The 19,689-nt window shown below is 46.9% G+C and overlaps 1 protein-coding gene across 1 annotated transcript in view; it reads left to right on the forward strand.

The window, feature by feature from the left end:
• The window catches only part of UBE2R2 (ubiquitin conjugating enzyme E2 R2), a 56,283-nt gene that overhangs the window by 29,752 nt on the left and 6,842 nt on the right, over nucleotides 1–19,689 (forward strand). The window contains exon 2 of the mRNA XM_083403215.1: nucleotides 18,553–18,639. Within this exon, the coding sequence (XP_083259341.1) occupies nucleotides 18,553–18,639 (87 nt within the window). The remainder of the gene's footprint in view (nucleotides 1–18,552; nucleotides 18,640–19,689) is intronic.

Consider the following 19,689-nt stretch of genomic DNA (forward strand, 5'->3'; position numbering starts at 1 on the left):
TGCACAGCGGTTTTTAAACTCCAGTTGGCTGCAAGCTTCCTTGATCCAATTCCCTCTTTGGGGGATGAAGTCCCTCCAGACTGTTGTTGGAGGGCAAAAAGTCTCTTTGCTGCATGACTTAGCCCCCTCACAAGAGGTCAGGCTATGTAATAAAGCCTTCTCCCTCTGTCACTTGCTGCTTCCTATTTGGCACGTAAGTGGATGTTGGCATTACATAGTAGTGGGTTCATATGCAACACTTACGCTACACATGCAGATATGTGGAATATTTGTGTTGCATCTTTGAAAAGTCTCTTGTGAGCAAAGTTGGTGTCCTAGTGCTTTTCCGGGACATAAAACCTTGAACAGCTGTAGGAACTAGGTAACTAGTCTGTTCAGACATAATGCTAAACCCTAGAACAAGACTATCCTCCTCTGACCTTGCATACTCCTTACTCTAAACAGAAATCAGATGCTTCTGTTTCCATTTTAGATTAACCACAGTTTAACATGTCATCTGAACTCAAAACTCTGGTTTCTATCTCATAACCCTCACTGGAAACAAGCCAACTTCTTCCCACTAACTGTAGCTGAGATAAATCATATCTGTCCAGGTTCAAATGACATGGAAATCTGTAGATACTGAAAAAAATGTAAGTGAAAAGTTTGCAAATTCCTCATTGTGCCTGTGGAGGAGAGACCATAGGAGTTTAAGAAGAGCCCTTTGGATCAGGCCAGTGGTCCATCTGTTTCATCGTCCTGTTCTTGCAGTCTCCAGCCAGGTGCCCATGACAAGCCCACGAGCAGGACCTGAGTGCAGCAGCACTTTCCTCTTCTATTCTTTCCAGCAACTGCTATTCAGAAGTGCATTGCCTCCAGCAGTATATGTGGAGGAATACATAGCCAACAGGCTTAGTAGTCACTGATAGCCTTATTGTCACTGAATTTGTCTAATCCTCTTTGAAAGTTGGTAGCCATTGCTGCCTCTTGTGGGAGTAAGTTTGCCTGTGCTCAGAGTGAAGAAGTGCTCCTTATTATCTGGCCTTAATCTTCCAACTTTCAGCTTCTTCATATTACAATGAGTTCTAGGGTCATGAGGGGCGGGGAGTTTTTCTACGCACTTTCTCTGTGCCACGTATAATTTTATACACTTATATTATGTCACCTCTTACTTCCCTTTTCTCTAAATTAAAAAGCCCCAAATACTATAAGCTTTCCGGGGTGGGAGGTGACAGCGGTAAAGGTTAGGCTTATTCTCATAGTGCTAAACTGTGGTTTAGTGTTACAGTCACAGTCAAACCAGTGGATATTCCCTGCTGTTTTGGTAGTGCCATGGAATATCTCCCAGGTGCCCCTCCACATTGTCTCTAGCAAAGGGCAACTCACCTCAGGAGTGTGAAGTGGTTCACCACAAAACAAACGCATCTCAGAAGCGGTGGAAGGAAACCATTTTAGCATTGCCCATACTTTCTAATTCTCCAGCCTTCTCACTCTGAACCGCTCCTTTCCCCCTGCTAAGTTGACAAGTGTCCAATTGTGTGTTAATGCAGTGCTTCACTGCCAACACGTAGCTTTTGTTAATTTCACAAGTTAAGAGTTGCTGAGGTCAGCAAGAATGGAAAAAGCTTTTCAGAATAGAGAAGAAATGTGGGGATGGCTGCCAGTAGTGGGCAGGGTCTGGTCTGATCTCCCTTCTGGTACGAGGCAGAATGGTGATGGTGCTGTGCTCTAGGTGCAAGGGAGATCCTTCCACCTTCTCTCCGTTGATGGCACGTTGTGAATTAAGAGAAACACACTGAGCATCAATGGTGAGACCACTTTCATAGAATCATAGAATCATAGAGTTGGAAGAGACCACAAGGGTCATCGAGTCCAACCCCCTGCCAAGCAGGAAACACCATCAGAGCACTCCTGACATATGGTTGTCAAGCCTCTGCTTAAAGACCTCCAAAGAAGGAGACTCCACCACACTCCTTGGCAGCAAATTCCACTGTCGAACAGCTCTTACTGTCAGGAAGTTCTTCCTAATGTTTAGGTGGAATCTTCTTTCTTGTAGTTTGGATCCATTGCTCCCTGTCTGCTTCTCTGGAGCCGCAGAAAACAACCTTTCTCCCTCCTCTATGTGACATCCTTTTATATATTTGAACATGGCTATCATATCACCCCTTAACCTCCTCTTCTCCAGGCTAAACATGCCCAGCTCCCTTAGCCGTTCCTCATAAGGCATCGTTTCCAGGCCTTTGACCATTTTGGTTGCCCTCCTCTGGACACGTTCCAGTTTGTCAGTGTCCTTCTTGAACTGTGGTGCCCAGAACTGGACGCAGTACTCCAGGTGAGGTCTGACCAGAGCAGAATACAGTGGCACTATTACTTCCCTTGATCTAGATGCTATACTCCTACACTTGAAATGAGACCCAAGGGGGAAAACGCATCCAGCATATTTGCTAAAGTGTGGAGCAGGAGAGCTTAGCCTGCCACCCCAGGATACCTGTCTGCGTGTATTCAGAGTGCTGTTTCGTAATCTTGTTAGCATTAAGTATGAGGGAAGGTCAGCATTCTGTATCTGTATCTTGCAGGTGCAAATTGGTTCAGCCTTGTAAGCTGTGGAGCGAGGACTTGAATTCACGTCTCCTACCTCAAAACTGCTTGCTGCATCTCATCTTATATGTAGCTGATCTTAAAACCTGATAAGTACTTCAGACATTCTGGCTTTCTAGGGTTTCAGCTTTGAACAGTGTTTCTGAACTTGCATCTCTAGCCAGCCTCTGCTCCTAGCATTCGCTGCTTTTTAACTATTCCCCTCCCAGTTGTTGTTAATAAGGAGCGGAGGGCTGGCTGTTTGGGGATGGGGGCTTTTGTGTGTGGAACCTGTACATGCAGTATGCCATTCTTGCAAGTAATAAATGACCTGTTTAATGAGGAGTTACCCCTTCTTTCCCTTTTCCTTAACCCTATGGCTGAAGGAGTAGTTCTGGAAGAACAGTTCTTTAGCCTTTCTGAAGACTGAGACACCATGGCAAGAGATCATGGCTGGGTTGTCCTGATAAGGCGCATGCTCGCACACCCAAAGGGTGGCTGCTTAAGGCTGCTGCTTATCTTTAGACCAGCCTGTTCTGGACTACAGCTCTGTGCTGGTTTGGCCTGATGGGCATCTGGTGGGTGCCCGGTTGGGGAAGTCTGCCTTAGATTTCACTTCCACATTTCTTTCCTTTGGATGAGTTTTTCCCTCCACTTTGATTTCTTAACTCATCTCACAGTTTTCTATCTTATTTAAGGAGCTTGTAAGTAAGTAAGACTCCCACAGTGGAAACCGGTAAACAAAGTGCCATGATTTGTGCTCACACAAGCAACCAGTTATTCCATTTCCTAAAACAAAAGGTAAGAGGAGCCAGGTTCACTGGCCCTGAAGCCTTGTTCTGGAATGCAGAAATGTGGGAGGTGGCATTCAGTTGGTAAAGCCGTGAAGAGGAGAAGCTGGCAATGAAACAATTCGATCTGGCTTCCTTGCCAGCCAGAGCATGGGTGATGTGCAAGACTGTCAACTTAATGCACTAGTAAAAAGAAGTTCATGGATGTGCTCTGTAATAGTTTTCAGAGGCTTTGCAGCAAAAGCAACGTAGTCCTGTGGCACCTTAAGGACTAAACATGTTTATTAGGGCATAAACCTTTCTCTTTGAAGGCCTTCCTTTGTTCCTGAGTGCCAGAACTGTTCCCAGCTGAAACTACTCACTGCACAATGATAACAACTTCCGCCTCTCAGGCCTTGGGTGGCAAATAGTCCCCCAGCCTAAAATAGCTACTCACCAACAGCAGCAATCCATATAACAGATATGGAAACGGGGACCAGGTCCTGAGGTAGACCCAAAGCCAGACTTGTCACCGTGACTTCTCTAGAGACACTGACACTTGTCATCCACAACATCAGGAAATCACTTGCTCATCTTCACTTGCTCACCTGACACCAGAAATAATAATCATCATCATCCTTCATTAGCAGGTCGCAGAGCAAGAGCCAAAAAGCAAGTGGGGGAGAACATTCAACCACCCCAGTTCACTTTTTAATTGACCTTACTGCAAAGGGAAGCTGCAACCTGAAACCATCAAGAAGTTTAGTGTGGCTTGAATCAGGGCAAAAGGGCTTGTAGTCCCACTGAAACTATAATTGACATAACTAAGGTGCATCCATTAACTTCAGTGGGTCTACTCTGAGTAGGCACCCCTGCAATTTTAATCACAGTTGTTGTTGTCATTTAGTCGTTTAGTCATGTCCGACTCTTCGTGACCCCATGGACCAGAGCACGCCAGGCACTCCTGTCTTCCACTTCCTCCCGCAGTTTGGTGAAGCTCATGCTGGTAGCTTTGAGAACACTGTCCAACCATCTCGTCCTCTGTCGTCCCCTTCTTCTTGTGCCCTCCATATTTCCCAACATCAGGGTCTTTTCCAGGGAGTCTTCTCTTCACATGATGTGGCCAAAGTATTGGAGCAGTACTTGTGTTAATTGGTTAACCAATTTTTGTGTATGTAATGGCCATCCTTAATAATATGGTTTCACCATCATAACTTTTGTGCACTTCATTCTGACCTCACTGCTTACAGTTCCTTCCCATCAGTTGTAGAATATACACTTTAACTCAGGATAACGCTCAATTCACTAGCTAGACCCGAAGCCCGCAAACCATAATACGTAATTCTGTTGGCCTGAAAGGTGGCATGAGATTTTCTCTTCTGTTTCAGCTTCTGTGCTTTAGGAAGACTCGTCTCTGTTCAGTCCTGTAGACTTGCGGAGAGCAGTGTCAGGAGGTTGTGCTAGCAGGGGTCAGGTGCTTCTCACAAAGGCATGTGTCACTGTCCCATTTCCAGGGATGTTTAAGGCTGGTGTGAAATGGAGCTTTCAATTTGTCTCACTGCAGGTAGTCTTGTAAGTAGTGTTTTATTTAAGCCTTGGGCTGCTAAAATAAGACGCCTTCTCTGCCAGTTCTCACCCCCTCTCCTTTCCAGGTATGCTGTCACCCCACCTTTTTGATGTGCAGCTGTCTTCTCTCATGAGTTGGATGGAAGCTTCTGGCCCAGTAATCTTTAGCTTTGCATGTTGCTTGGATGGCCACAAATTATGTAAATAAAAGATAATGCAGATATTCCATGTAATAATAAAATTGAGCAAGTTTTCCTTTTGGGCACCAACTGCATCTGATGATGCTAAATGGAGTTCTGAGCTACTGTATTTTTTGCTCTATAAGACTCACCCCCCCCCTAAAAAGTAAGGGGAAATGTGTGTGCGTCTTATGGAGCGAATGCAGGCTGCACAGCTATCCCAGAAGCCAGAACAGCAAGAGGAATTGCTGCTTTCACTGCGCAGCGATCCCTCTTGCTGTTCTGGCTTCTGAGATTCAGAATATTTTTTTTCTTGTTTTCCTCCTCCAAAAACTAGGTGCGTCTTGTGGTCTGGTGCGTCTTATAGAGCGAAAAATATGGTACCTTACCTGCAGCAGTTTCCACCTGAGCCCTTTGCCTATTTTCTGTACAGCAGAAGTGCAAAATGGTGTATGTTTTTGGTACTGAATGGTATACGGCTGGTGTTCTTGGACTGCTTGTCCACAGATTTGACTTTGGTGTCCGTTCACAGGTGTGACCCAACTAAGTGGGAAGATTTGCAGGTTGGGGGAGAACTCTAGTATTTACAATACACTCTGCATGTTGTTAGCTTGTGGAAGGGCCCCAGCTCAGTGGCAGCACGTCTGCCTTGTGTGCCAAGGGTTCCAGGTTCAATCCCCAGCATCTCCATTTAGGGCTGGGAAAGAGCCTGAATTCCTGCAGAGTGGCTGCCGGATAATGTCAACCATACTGAGCTAGATGGACTCGTGGTGTGAATCAGTAGTAAGACAGCTAGCTTGCCTGTATTTCTAGAATGTTGGGAGGAGAGTTTTCTAGCCAAGCTTTCCCCCCAGAGCTAAGGACTAGCTTCCATCCAGATAAGCTTATGCTTTCCATATGAAGGGAATCTTTGGTGAAGGGAACGTCCAGAGATGCAAAGCCCCACTTGCATTTTGCACTATCCCGGGAGGATTGTATTGTGTGTACCTCCCCCCAAGTGCTTTTGCACTGAACTAAACTTGATTTTTTAAAAAAGGAATAAAAAGACACTGGTCTTTTAAGGAATTTATAATCTGCTTTTCAGGCACATTCTTAACAAAGCAGCTTGCAGCATATATGTATACAATCAAAAGTCAATATTAAAATAAACTTCAAAACTACTCGTTAATAACAATGCTAAAGGCTTAAATGCAAAATCAGGCACATCAAGAATAAGAAAGCAGCCAGACCCAAGGTAACAGATCTTAAGGAATCCAGCACACAGGCTGAACATCTTGAATAGCCAAATTCCATCTCTGAAATAAGCTCTTTCTCCCAAATGTTTGGGACTTGATCCTCTGTGCCCAATCAATGGTTCACTCTGGCCATTAGCTCTCTTGTCTGCTGCTGCACTAGAGACCCTCTTTGTGTAGCTTGAAGAAGTCAGTCTGGGCTCTCAGAAACTGAAGAAAGGTAAGGCAGACAATTGCTTTGCACCCTAGAAGCAACTTAAAATAGCACAATCCTCTGCAGTTTAAATCCCTTTAAAAAGAACTTGAGGGCAGAAAGGCAGTGATTTACTTTTTTTCCAGTACAGATGGAGACTCCTCCAGAACTCTTCAGTTAAAACTGAATCTGGGGTCAGCGTCCTGTTTATTACCAAGCGTGCTGCTCTCCAAAGCAATTTAGCAGTTTAAAAATGGGACTGTGTTTTGCAGGGCATGGATAGAGTGAGAATGGAGTCACTGATTAAGCCCAGAAGGGAATCCAAAACCTGGTGCTGGTGGTTGCTTAGTTGGGGGACTATCTGGGGAGAGGGGAGAGATTCTTTTATCCCAATTACACCAGAACTGCAAGGTGGTTTGGGGTTTTTTTAAGGAACTATTTATATATGGCTTCTAAAACAGAATTTCTCAATTGCGAAATATGGCCTCTTGGTATTACAGGATTTTGCCCCACACTTGCAGGCAGAGGAGATTCCGAACGGCACAATTGCAGAGAAGCTTCTGCAACTGATCCTCGTACTGTACTTAAAATCCACAATGGCAGTCTCAGCTACAATTGGGAAGCTGGTGGTGTTGGCTTCTTCTTGCCGATAGGAAAGGGCTGTAACAGATAGTGACTTGCTTAAGATCAGATGCTGGCTTCATGGTGAAGCTGAGGCTTGACCCAGGGAGTTTACTGGCTTACACCTAACGTGCAGGGAGGGGACAGTTTGCTGTTTGAATTCTGTTCCATATGAAAAAAAGTTTCATCCACATGGAAAGCTGGGGGAAGAGTCTAGGGTGCCCTTCTCTCCAGCATGCTGGTTTCCTGTGTGGAAGAAACTCCCCAGTCATTTAAATTTTCTCCTGCAGCCTGAACAGAGATGCCCAGGAAAAAAACAGGGGGGGGGGGGATGTGGAGGGAACAGTAAATGTCCCAGTCCCCCCAGGTCTTTTCCTGGTGTCCTTTTTCTAAGCCTGGAGTGGCTTAGTGAGAAATAGACATGCTTATTGATGGGGTGGCATGGGGGGGGGGGGAGAGGAGTCTGCCCCGTGCCATTTATTACATCTGCATGGCTTAGAAAGTGGCCTGTCAGCTGACAGACAGAATGCTCTTGATTCTGGAAAGGCGGCAGGGTCTGGGCTGTGTCCTTCTGGGAGGGATCGCTGCCTGGAAGGATGGCGAGAAGGCAGAGGGAGTTGTGTAACATTGCAGCAATGCCTTGGTTTACACTTCCCAGTCTATAAATAATTCCCTTCGCCTTGCTGCTTCCAGTGGGGCGATGACTGCTTGCGATAGAGGTGACTGCCTTGTGTTTTTAACAGAGCATGTGACTGCAGGGGGTGGAGGGAAGAGAGAAGTGGGAGGGTGTTTGTGTCCAGGGGGGGTGGGAATCTGAGCTGATAAGAGATTGAACTGCATAAGAGGAGGAGGAGGCACTGAATCAAGGTGGATCTGTCAGCCAGTGACTCACGAGCGCTCCGTTAGCTGGAGGGTATTGCTGGCATTCCAATTTAAAAGCGCTGCCTAAAATATTTAAGAGGAGCAAGGGGGAGCGTTGATCACAAGCGAGTGCCGTTCTGTTTGTCGAATGCCTAAACGGCTCCCCATCTCCCCACAAAGCAGGCAGAGGGCAGACCCCTCCAAACTCTGCAGCATGTTGCTTGAGATCCTTGCACAAGTTTTGCCCAGCTTACAGGGCAGCCCACATAGGGCCAGCAGGAATTCTGGACCTCCGGGCCACCAGCCTCCTGTAGATGTCCCTGTCCTTGAGGTGAAGCCTTCTTGGTAGTGGCACCCCGTAGTGGAACACACTCCCTCAAAGAGGCACCTTATCCTCGGGTTCCAGGAGAAGAACTCTTTATTTTCCCCAAGCTTCTTAGATGACATTTCATTCCTAGTGGCTGCTAACGCTGCTTTTGTTATCTTGTGGAAATGCACAAAAAAACAGGAGGCACCCAGTGATGTAAACAAAAAAGAGAAATGGAATCTCAAGGATTCTGAAAAAGAAGAGAGTGGTGGTGTTCAAACAACCATTCCTTTTTAGCACCTTCGTGCTACCTTGGTAATTGTGCAGCCTTTTAGTCTAAGGGTTGTTTGTATTTAAATTTTTAAAAATTTGTTAGTTCTTGTGAACTACCGTGGGAATACTTCTGAAAAGTGGTTTAAAAATACATATAATAATTCTTCTGTTTGCTCCTTATGCTCGTTCATTTAAAGTTGTGATGTAAAGCTCCCCTTGTGGCTTCCCGCTGCTGACAGTCTGTGCTACTCTCCATATCTCAAGGGCTGCCACTTAGAAGAGGGAACAAGCTTGTTTTTTCCTGCTCAGGAGGGTAGGACCCAAACCAATGGATTCAAGTTACAGGAAAGAAGATTCCAGTTCAAAATCAGGAAGAACTTTCTGACAGTAAGAGCTGTTCGACAGTGGAACAGACACCTCCAGGAGGTGGTGGACTCTCCTTCCTTGGAATAATAATAATAATAATAATAATAATAATAATAATAATAATAATTTATTATTTCTACCCTGCCCATCTGGCTGGGCTTCCCCAGCCACTCTGGGCGGCTTCCAACAAAATATTAAAGTACCGTAATGCATCAAACATTAAAAGCTTCCCTAAACAGGGCTGCCTTCAGATGTCTTCTAAAAGTCTGGTAGTTGTTTTTCTCTTTGACATCTGGTGGGAGGGCGTTCCACAGGGCGGTTGCCACCACCGAGAAGGCCCTCTGCCTGGTTCACTGTAACTTGGCTTCTCGCAATGAGGGAGCTGCCAGAAGGTCCTCGGTGCTGGACCTCAGTGTCCGGGCAGAATGATCGGGGTGGAGACACTCCTTCAGGTATACTGGACCGAGGCTGTTTAGCGCTTTCAAGGTCAGCACCAACACTTTGAATTGTGCTCGGAAACGTACTGGGAGCCAGTGTAGGTCTTTCAAGACCAGTGTTATGTAGTCCCGGTAGCCGCTCCCAGTCACCAGTCTAGCTGCTGCATTCTGGATTAGTTGCCTTCAATGGTAGCCCCACGTAGAGAGCATTGCAGTAGTCCAAGCGGAAGATAACTAGAGGATGCACCACTCTGGCCAGACAGTCTGCGGGCAGATAGGGTCTCAGCGTGCGTACCAGATGGAGCTGGTAGACAGCTGCCCTGGACACAGAATTGACCTGCGACTCCATGGACAGCTGTGAGTCCAAAATGGCTCCCAGGCCGCACACCTGGAAGAGGTTAGATGGCCATCTGTCAGGGATGCTTTAGTTGAGATTCCTGCATTGCCAGGGGTTGGACTAGATGACCCTTGGGGTCCTTTCCAACTCTGCAATTCTGTGATTCTATTATTTTCCCACACACTTCCACCCCCAGTGTTTACTCCAGGGGCCTGCTTGCCTGCATAAGTAGAATGCTGCCTCTCCTATGTTTCACATCCTGCTTTTCCTTATTAGGAACCTCAGGTTGGTTCTCCCCTTCCCCTTATTATCCCTGCAACAACCCTGAGGGGTAGGTTAGGCTGAGAGGCGGTGGCTGGCCCCCCAGGTCACAAGCCAGGTTGTTTTAGTTGCTATTGTTGACATGGACGGCTCCCAACCTGGACAGCCTGTTGATAGTCAGGGCTGCTTAAAGCCTTGAGTGGTTCCTAGTCTAGCAGAAATCGTTGCTTAATTGCAAGCTTGCTCTGGCCAATTCTTCCTCGGCAGCAAGAAGTGTTGTGCTGTTTTTTATTGGGGGATCTGCTTACCCTTCGGCTCCATCTGGTGCAGCAACGGTTCTTGCTAATTGCTCTGTGACGAGGGCAAGTTCCAGATTGTAACACACCTCAAAGTGCTGAGTCACTTCTCTGCTCTTGGCTGGCAGAAGTTGTTGCTGCCGCTGCCACCTCTTGTTAAACCCAAATGAACATTCAGGGGCTGGTCGGTCATCGGATTCCTTTTTGCACACAAACCACTGTGCCTAAAAGCAATGTTAACAGTATATCCTCTGGTCCCATTTTTTGTGTGGTTTCAGATCCTCTTGAGATTGCACTAAGAAAACATGTCAGGTCCCACACTGTGTTTATGGCTGAGTGGAGGAATCTTACCTTTGGCAGTCATGAGGCTGAACTTATAAGAACATAGACCGCTGCCTTGTACTCCTGGCCCATTACCTCAGTATTGTCTACACTGACTGGCAGTACTTTTCTAGGGTTTCTGTCAGAGAACCTTTCCCAGGCCTATCAAGAAGCACATGTGCTTCCCCGAAACTCCAGAATCCATGTTCAATTGTGGTTTTTAAACTTGGAAATCCAGTTTTCAAGTTGCACCTTTTGAACCATATGTCTGTGCTTCACCGAAAAGGCAGCAGCGGAGGAGCATGTGAGTTTCTCTTATTGCATACAACTGGAAAAATAGCATGGCCATAATTTTAGCACATAAAACACCTGTGTTAGTGGATTTTTGCAATGCAAGAAGACTGTAACAGTCTGCTAATAGTGTGAGTTTTTATAAGGGGCGCGAAGGAGAACTAAAGGCCAAATCTTCTGCTACTGTTTGTTCATAGATTCTATACTTCGTAGTACAGAATATGTCCGTATTCATGTGTAGTGATGGTGCCTCTGCCAGCCGAGTGGAAGCTAATGTGGGTGTTGGTTTCAGGTTGCTTTGGTCTGTGCCAAGCAAACCATGCCTGAATTGTTAGTTCATTCCTCTCTTTACATGTTTATGCCTTTGAGTAACACGAGGATGGAGCCTGTTAAACTGTATAGCACTTGGCACGTTCTCCTTTGTTTGTCTTTTTGGAACTGCCCTGTGAGGCTAGTCCTTATTCCCACATTACAAACTGGGAGCGGCAGAAACAGGCGCATCTTGGCTCAGGACTCCCCAGGGGCGCTGACAGTTGGGAGTGGAAGGTGTCTTTCCTAGATGCAGGTAAACACTGGATCAACCTGATCACAAATATTTGGCGTGCTTCAGTTCTTATATAAAGAATTGTGAAAGAAATATACATGCCTCTGCAGAGTATATCCCTGGTGCAAAAATACAACAAAAGGGGTGTTTCAGTCCATTCTTTAGTCCATTCTTGGTTCGCATAATGGTAGCTGGTGTTGTGTGGTGTGGAATGCAGCCCACCATGCTAATCGCTGCAAGGTGTGTGGTCTTGTGCTCTGCCTGCTCCTTTAAGAAGCCCAAGGCAGGAGGCGGTGCCTCTTACCAAGTGATACCAGTCCCTCAACAGTGTCCTTATTGCCTCCTCTAGTCTACAATTGGGACACGGGTGATGCTGTGGGTTAAACCACAGAGTCTAGGGCTTGCCGATAAGAAGGTCGGTGGTTCAAATCCCCGCAACAGGGTGAGCTCCTGTTGCTCGGTCCCTGCTCCTGCCAACCTAGCAGTTCGAAAGCACGTCAAAGTGCAAGTAGATAAATAGGTACCGCTCCGGCGGGAAGGTAAACAGCATTTCTGTGCGCTGCTCTGGTTCGCCAGAAGCGGCTTCATCATGCTGGCCACATGACCCGGAAGCTGTACGCCAGCTCCCTCGGCCGGTAAAGCGAGATGAGCGCCGCAACCCCAGAGTCGGTCATGACTGAACCTAATGGTCAGGGGTCCCTTTACCCTTTAGTCTACAATTGAATTGCTTTTCCATTCTCTCTCTGCCCGTTCAAAGTATATGTGGTGGTCCTTCAACAAAGTGGGCAGAGGTAGCGAGATGGGAGGGGGAGGGATCCAGATACTTCCTATCTTATAATCTCCATCAGTTGCGTTTCACACCTGCCCAAGCCCAACCTGCTTTAGCAAACCTGTGCACAGCATTAGACAGCAGAATATATTGGCAGTGTCTCCTAAAGCAGGGCTGGGGAAACTCCGAGCCCATGGGGCAAGTATGGCCCCCATACTTCTCTGTCTGGCCCTTGGAACTCTCTGCAGACCACACCCCTCACCGTACCCTCCTTGAGTTCTTGTTTCTAGGCAGAATGTGTGCTTGTACGTGATAAACGTGTCTTGCTTGCCTGGATGGGGGGAGGTGTTTGTGTGTAGAAGCCTCTGGCTTTTATGTGCAGAGATTCACACCCACTCACTCCTGGCTCTGCCCCTGCCCACCACCTGGTTTGCAGCCCCTGGAAGGTTTCTCCTGATGAAATGTGGGCTGAGACAGGCTCTCCGCCCCAAAAGATGCTCCTGAATCAGACGCGGAACTGCAGCTTCTTCCTAGAACTGTCCCGTTCTTCCTTCGCTTTCCTATCTTTCTCTGTTTTTTGGTGCACTTCTCTTGCTTTTTCCTTCTGAAAGTGTTGCCGCTGCTTCTCCGCTGAGTGTGGTGCAGCTCACCAGCCCACCCTAAGGTCCAGCTCCGCTTGTAACTGGGGAAAATTGCAGCTGTTGTGCTACACGTCTGCTTCCTTCCCCTCCTCATTTTGTGGTGCTCAGGCCCTGCTGCAGGCGGACACTGGCAACCTGTGCTGACAAAGCAGCAGACAGCAAAACCTGCCTGGCAAGGGAAAGGATTGCTTCAGAACATGCAGCCTGCCCGTTGCCAAGGGAGGAGCTGTACTCTGCTTCATCACGTCTCTGCCATTTACAGAAAAGGAAAAAAAAACTGCTCCAGCACAAGTGGAGCCACAAGATTCTGCTTCTGGCTGCCAGAGTCTCAGCCCAAACACCACCTAGTGTGCAGAGATGGTGAATGATGAGCCAGCAGTGGCACTGGGCACGGTTCGTTTCAAGGCTGGCCATTGCTCCGTGACCCACTTTGCTGGCTTCTCATTGCAGCCTGGCGGCTGAATTGCAGCTGAGCTGTGATTTGAGCAGGACGTTGCCTTTCCATGTTGATAAGGACGTTTAATTTTAAAATCACATCCTCAGCACTTGAGGGCAAGGAGGTAGGCTTGCTCCAGGCCAGCTTCCGGTTTCTGAGATTGCCTAACAGCTGAAATTCATCCTGCAAGCAGACATCTGAGAGTGTCAAGGCAGACTTTGAAATAAAGACCTGGACAACCACCTGCTTCTCCAGTTTTAGGTATGGAAAGGAAGGGTAGAGCAGGTAGAATGAAAAGCAAATGGGAGTACCCAATTGTGCAACGTGGGTTGGCCGCCCCAAAGTCTCCCTAGAATATGCTGGCTCCTTTATTTTAAATTTCCTAATGGATGCTTAATGAGGAAGTACTTTGAGCTTGGTTCGGGAAGAGATAGTGTTAAGAAGAATTTTAAACATTGTCCACATTGGGCCGTGAAATGCTAGGGTACTTGTGCCCCTGGATCTTGGCTGAGAACTAGTTCAGATTCCCCCACCATTCATACCTACCCTTCACTGGAGACCACAACTGGGGCAACAGGCTGTTATCAAAGCCTGATGCAAACCTCTTGTTCCAGAGGCTTTAGCAGTTATGTGGAGGGCTGAAGGGAACATACAGATTGCCTTTCCAGCATCTGGCATGGCTCAGCTTTGCAGCCATTGCAAAAGGAGAATTCTTGGACTTGTCTAGGTTGGCATGTAGATATTTTCTACCTTTTCTTTCTCTTTTGCCAACTGTTTTAGTGTATCCTGTTCACAACTTGAGGCTAATTGAACCTCTTTTTTTATTATTTTGCTGACTCGGGAGACTGACAAAGAGTGAGAGCTCCAGAGCTTCATCAGCTGCCTGGCTGCCTCACATGCACTGCCTGGGTGTGCCATGAGATGTGCGTGCATCCAGAAATGTCAGGTGTAAATGGCAGGAGACCCGATGAGTGTCCCTCCTATGGGTCAACTGCATTTGTAGGCAGTTTTGGGGTAAAAACTGGCCCCATCAGGCTGCACCGGAATCTGTTCTTCCCCCATCCCCATAAATGTCTGTCTGGAGAAGAGTTACCCTCTTTTTCTTCCTCCATGGAAAATGGGCTCACAATCCTGCACTGATTGTTACCTTAAGGTGGAGAAGAGGAGGAATTATTTCATGGGAAGAAATTCCTGTGCATCTCCTGGAACCAGAATAGAAACCTCCAGCTCTGAGCTGTTGCCATGGAAACAATCTGGGAATGTCCTCCCACCCTCCTTTATTATTAATGGGGAATCTTCCCTGGTAAATGAAAGGAAACTCTCAAATTCAGATGCTTGTCAAAGCCGCTATGTCCTCAGCCAGCAGGGTCCAGCTGCTGCTGCTGCAAGTTCAGAGGGAATCCCACGGCTTATGCAATTGATGTCACGTTCCCAAGGCACCGCTGTGCTTAGTGCTAGAAAAGCCTATCCAGAGGGAGGAGGGGGCCTCCACCACAACACCATCGCCTGGCCTCACACTGCCCTTTTTGCAAGTGGAAACATGGGGTGCTTCTGCATTCCAGAACTCTGTTTTTGTTTAGTTGTGTCCGCCTCTTCGTGACCCCCTGGACCAGAGCATGCCAGGCCCTCCTGTCTTCCACTGCTTCCCGCAGTTTGGTCAAACTCATGCTGGTAGCTTCGAGAACACTGTCCCACTGTCGTCCCCTTCTCCTTGTGCCCTCCATCTTTCCCAACATCAGGGTCTTTCTAGAGTCTGCTAAAAAGTGCAACACATTCCCTAAATGTGTATTAAGCACTACCGCACTGCTGAATAATAGTCACCCATCAAACAGACTTCAACATACAGCTCCTGTATTTTATAGGTATTATGGTAGCTCTCTTATGAGCGCCATAAATGTTTTGTCAACCACATGGATTCGCTTTGGAATTGGTACTTTAAATTTTGGTGGTGAGGGTGCTGTTTATCATTAAAAATAAAAAATGGTACATTGATTCTAAAAACCGCATTTGATATGGTTTGAATATACTTCTGTGTGTTCCTTTTCTGTAATGTAATCATTTCTGATCTTCCCAGCCACCCACACCCAATCTTCTAAATTGATATTTTGTGTGTGTGTGTGGTTGTGATTATGTAACATTTCTGAATGTAAGGTCATGTGGGTGTCTTCTGAGATGAAAGAAACGGCTCTTTGCTAAATTTCTAACTGGCTTGAGAGACCGCAAATGTGAAACTGACTATTGGCTGCTGCCGTGCCTTCTAGGAACCTGAGGATTCCCCCCAGCAAAGATACATCAGCCCCGCAGCTTGCTCTGGAGCTCTGCCAGAACGCTAATGTGCAAGCATGTTCCTGCCAGGCTGGTGTGACCATTAGCAGCACCCCTGGGTGCCCTGGGGAGAGCTAGGGATGCCCTAGACAGCGAAGTGGACGAAGAATCCCTTGCTTGCATAAAGAGCTGCTTGATCAGGACTCTTCTCCTCAAAATAGCCTTCAGCTGTACACTGCCTGCTGACTTCACCCATCGATTACATCACCCTGCTGTTGCTCTTTTACTCACAAGTCGCTCTGAACCGCCTCCGCTGAAAAACATGTTGGTGGTTCTATTATTATCACCATCATCGATTTATTAATTGCATTCTAAGCAACCGTCTCAAGGCAAATGGCACATGAGATAATTAGAAACAGTTTAAAACACAAAAGCATGGCATGCATTTAAAACGAGACGTAACATCTGTGGTGAGTTTTTGTCACCTGCAAGCCAGCCCTTGGAGAGTGCTGTCCGAGGGAGTGACTCTGCTTCTGTGGCGCTTCAGGGGGGGCCATAGATGTACTACTGCTGGCTGGTGTTCTCTTACAACCCCCCGTTTAAAACAGCTGTGCAGGCTGTCAGTTCATTTCCAGGCCCAAGTCAAGGTGCTCATGTTCGTGTTGAGAGCCGTAAACGGCTTAGGCCCCAAATACCCGAAAAAGCGCCTCCTTCCCTACAGACCCTCTCGGGTGCTGAGATCAGCAGAGGGAGCCCTCTTGGGGAGGTCCTCTGCCCTCAGAGGCTCAGGGAGGTGGCAGCCCAGGAGAAGACACTGCTCTGTGGTGGCCCCTAAGCTGGGGTGCTCCCTCCCTATGAGGTGCCCCTGCCACCTTCATTGCATAGCTTCCGGTGAAGCACCTCCTTACCCTTGCTCTTGACATTTGAGGTCTGTGTTTTTAGGAGCCATCTTATTTTTGTGATTGTGAGTTGTTTCAAACTGTTCTTAATATGTGTTAATGTTGTGCCCACCTTGGTAGCTTTGGGTGAATCACCACTGTCATTATGTGCACCCATCCTATTTCCCCATCTTCTGGTTCACCTGTTGGGGGCCTGGATGAGTTGGCTACTGGTGCTGGTCATTGTGGACAGTGTGGTGCTGGAGGGGTTGGTGGCCTGTCTCTGCATGAGGCATTGCCTCCATCCCTGTGTTCAACTGTCCTTTTTAGAAAGTGACCATCTGCTTGTTTTCAAATGCATCGGGCTGAAATGTTCAGTGTTCACTCCAAAATCACAATCTGCTGCTTTTGGGGTTGGAAACGCCTTCAGCTATAAATATCAAAGCCATGCTCACGTATGTTATTTCTAAACATCTTTTGTTTTTTAATCTTAATGCAGTCGCCTAGTTGCTGCTACCACTTCCTGAGCCAGGCCTGCTGGAGGGTTTTCCTTGCCTGCTAGAGCCGCTGGTGTGTTCCTAGGAGACGTGAGAGTTCTCCCGTCAGGCAAACCTACTTCAGGCAAAAGCCAAGGGGAATCCTGTTCTCAGTGAAGTGGCCATGCTGCTGTTGCGCTAAACATTTCTGTAGTGGCCTTTTCCGGTGAATTCTGTCCACCTTGTCGTTTGCCTTTTTTCATAGTTGTGCATTTAAAAAGCTGTGCATGGGAGGTGCATTAACTCAGCTGGGGGCAGCTGCTGAATGAGAAGTCTGTGTTAACACATAGACCTTCCAGAAGCCATTAATAACCTGGAGCTGGCAGAGGGCCTTCTCGGTAGTGGCGCCTGCCCTGTGGAATGCCCTCCCAGCAGATGTCAAGGCAATAAACAACTATTTTACTTTTAAAAGACAACTGAAGGCGGCACTGTTTAGGGAAGTTTTTAATGTCTGACGCTGTATTGTTTATAATATTCGGTTGAAAGCTGCCCAGAGTGGCTGGGGAAACCCAGCCAGATGGGCGGGGTATAAGCAATAAAATAAAATATTGATTGATTGATTGATTGATTGAAGGTCAGAACTGGAGTTGGTCTCACTAGATTTGGTTATGCCATGTGGTGCCACTTTGAAACACCAGCTGTTGCGTATAAAAGTGTTGCTTGAAGCTGCACTAAACTGCTAGGTTCACAGATTACCAGCACTGTACTTCAGACGTCTCCAAAACTATCTGCATTGGGCCACAGTAGTTTTCTAATATTATAATGCTTTTAAAAGTTATGAAATGCCATTGCTATATCCCTGGACTCACAGAAAGCTTAGTTTCCCTGGTCTTGCCCAGAAATTTATTATTTATCATGTATTACATTGTTATGTTCTGCCTTTCCTCCAAGGCACTTGAGATGGCACACGCTATATATACCCCATTTCCTCCTTGAATAATCACTACCATTTATTCTAACCTAAGGCCAACCTGTGAACTTTGTGTCTGAACTTTGTACCCATGTTTCCATAGTCCAAGTCTGCCTATATTTTTTTAGGATGTTGTGTATGACTTCTAAAATCTTATGTTGGGATACAGTTTCCCCTCTTCTTGAGGCTCCGTTATCTAATAATTGGAGGTTTCCCACATTTTTCATGGATGCAGTAATAGTGGACTTTGTTAGGGCTTGGACTAGACAAGCTGTTCCTTTTTCGACATTCAAGTTCAAGTTTTTAGTCCATGCATTTACAACTTATTCCAGCTCTTCACCCCTTGAGCTCTGCGGCCTGCCCCTTTCCCCCTCTTCCTGTGATTCTTACTTTTTAATTCCAACTCTGCCAAATATTTCCGTAGCCACTACTCCTGCGCCTTCTCTTGCTTGCAAACTTCTTGTGGTTGTCACTTCATTCTTACCATAAAGCTCCCCCTTCCAACATGGGCAGCTGCCTTCTCTCTCGCTGTCCCCCCCCCCCCCAGGTGAGATCCTCACTCCCACGACACTCTGTCTGTCCAGCTCCAAACTCAGGGTCACCAAATGTGGAGGTAGTGGAACAGCATGGGAGTGACTTTTTTTGCTGCTGCTGCTTTGCTGAGCTTAACAAGCGTTTAAATTTGGGGTTTTGTTCTCTGTTCCAGGCGCATATTAAATTTCCTATGGACTACCCATATTCACCACCTACCTTCAGATTCCTGACCAAAATGTGGCATCCCAACATTTATGAGGTAGGTGTCTTTTGTGGTGTCAAAATTTCAACTGCTGTGGCCTCCTTCCTTACCTGGACATCAAAACCTCCCTTTTCTCCTCCTTTCTCTTTCTCTACATCATTGTCTTCCTCCCCCCCTCCCCATATTTAATCCTTCTTCTCCGCCATGAAGATAAATGGGACTATCTGGAGCACATGAAGCGAGAAAGAGACTGAAATCCAAGCGGTAGCCTTGCCTGGTCCTTTTCTCCTTGACGACACACTTGGCTGAAACTCTTGCTCCTGCTGCAGCAGCTTCCACTTCTCTCTCCTGCAAAAGCAGGATTAGGGGCTGGCTGTTTCTTTGTTTCCATCCATGCTGCTGTCCTGGGCTTCTTAACCTGTGTGCTCTCTGATGGGTTGGCCCCTCAGAAGGACCTGCTTTGGATGTGTGAACTGAGCCTTAAGGTCAGAGAGGCCCAACACTCTCCACTTGTGGACTTGCATGTTTAACCTTGTCTCTGGCCCCTTGAAGGAGGAGAGCAACAGCCCAGCTGCTCTGCATCTCTCCCCCCACCCCAAGTCTCGTATTTCTTGCTTCCATTCCCACTAGCGGGGGATATGGCAGAGCACCAGAGCCTCTGGGCTTTGCTCTTTTAAAGGGGTGTTCATCTGCAGAGCCAGAATGGCAGAATTAAACTCTTCTTTAATATCAGGTTTGCCAGCTGGCCTCTAGTATCTCTCTCACCCCCTTTTATTGGAGCAAAAGGGTTTTTTTCTGTTTAGGCAGGAAACTCCTAAATCAGGAAGCGCTGATGGCAACTTTATTCCCCTTTTTCGGAGAGCTCTGGCTCCCCCTTCTGGAATACTGTGGTTTTGGAACACTGCTTAAAGAAATAAATGTATATTTTTACAAGGGGTTGTAGGAAGCACTTTGAGGGGATTTGCTTAAGCAGTGGTTAATATTTTGTATTCTTAAGGTTGGAAGTGTATATTTTCTTGGTGGCTAACATTTGAAAGTACACCCTTCCCTCTAGTGAAAAAGGTTCAGTTCAGGACATAACCAGATAAGTAGAGGTGTGTATGTGTG

This window comes from Podarcis tiliguerta (genome assembly GCF_965153285.1).
Source record: "Podarcis tiliguerta genome assembly, chromosome: 11".
In the NCBI taxonomy this organism is placed as follows: Eukaryota; Metazoa; Chordata; class Lepidosauria; order Squamata; family Lacertidae; genus Podarcis; species Podarcis tiliguerta.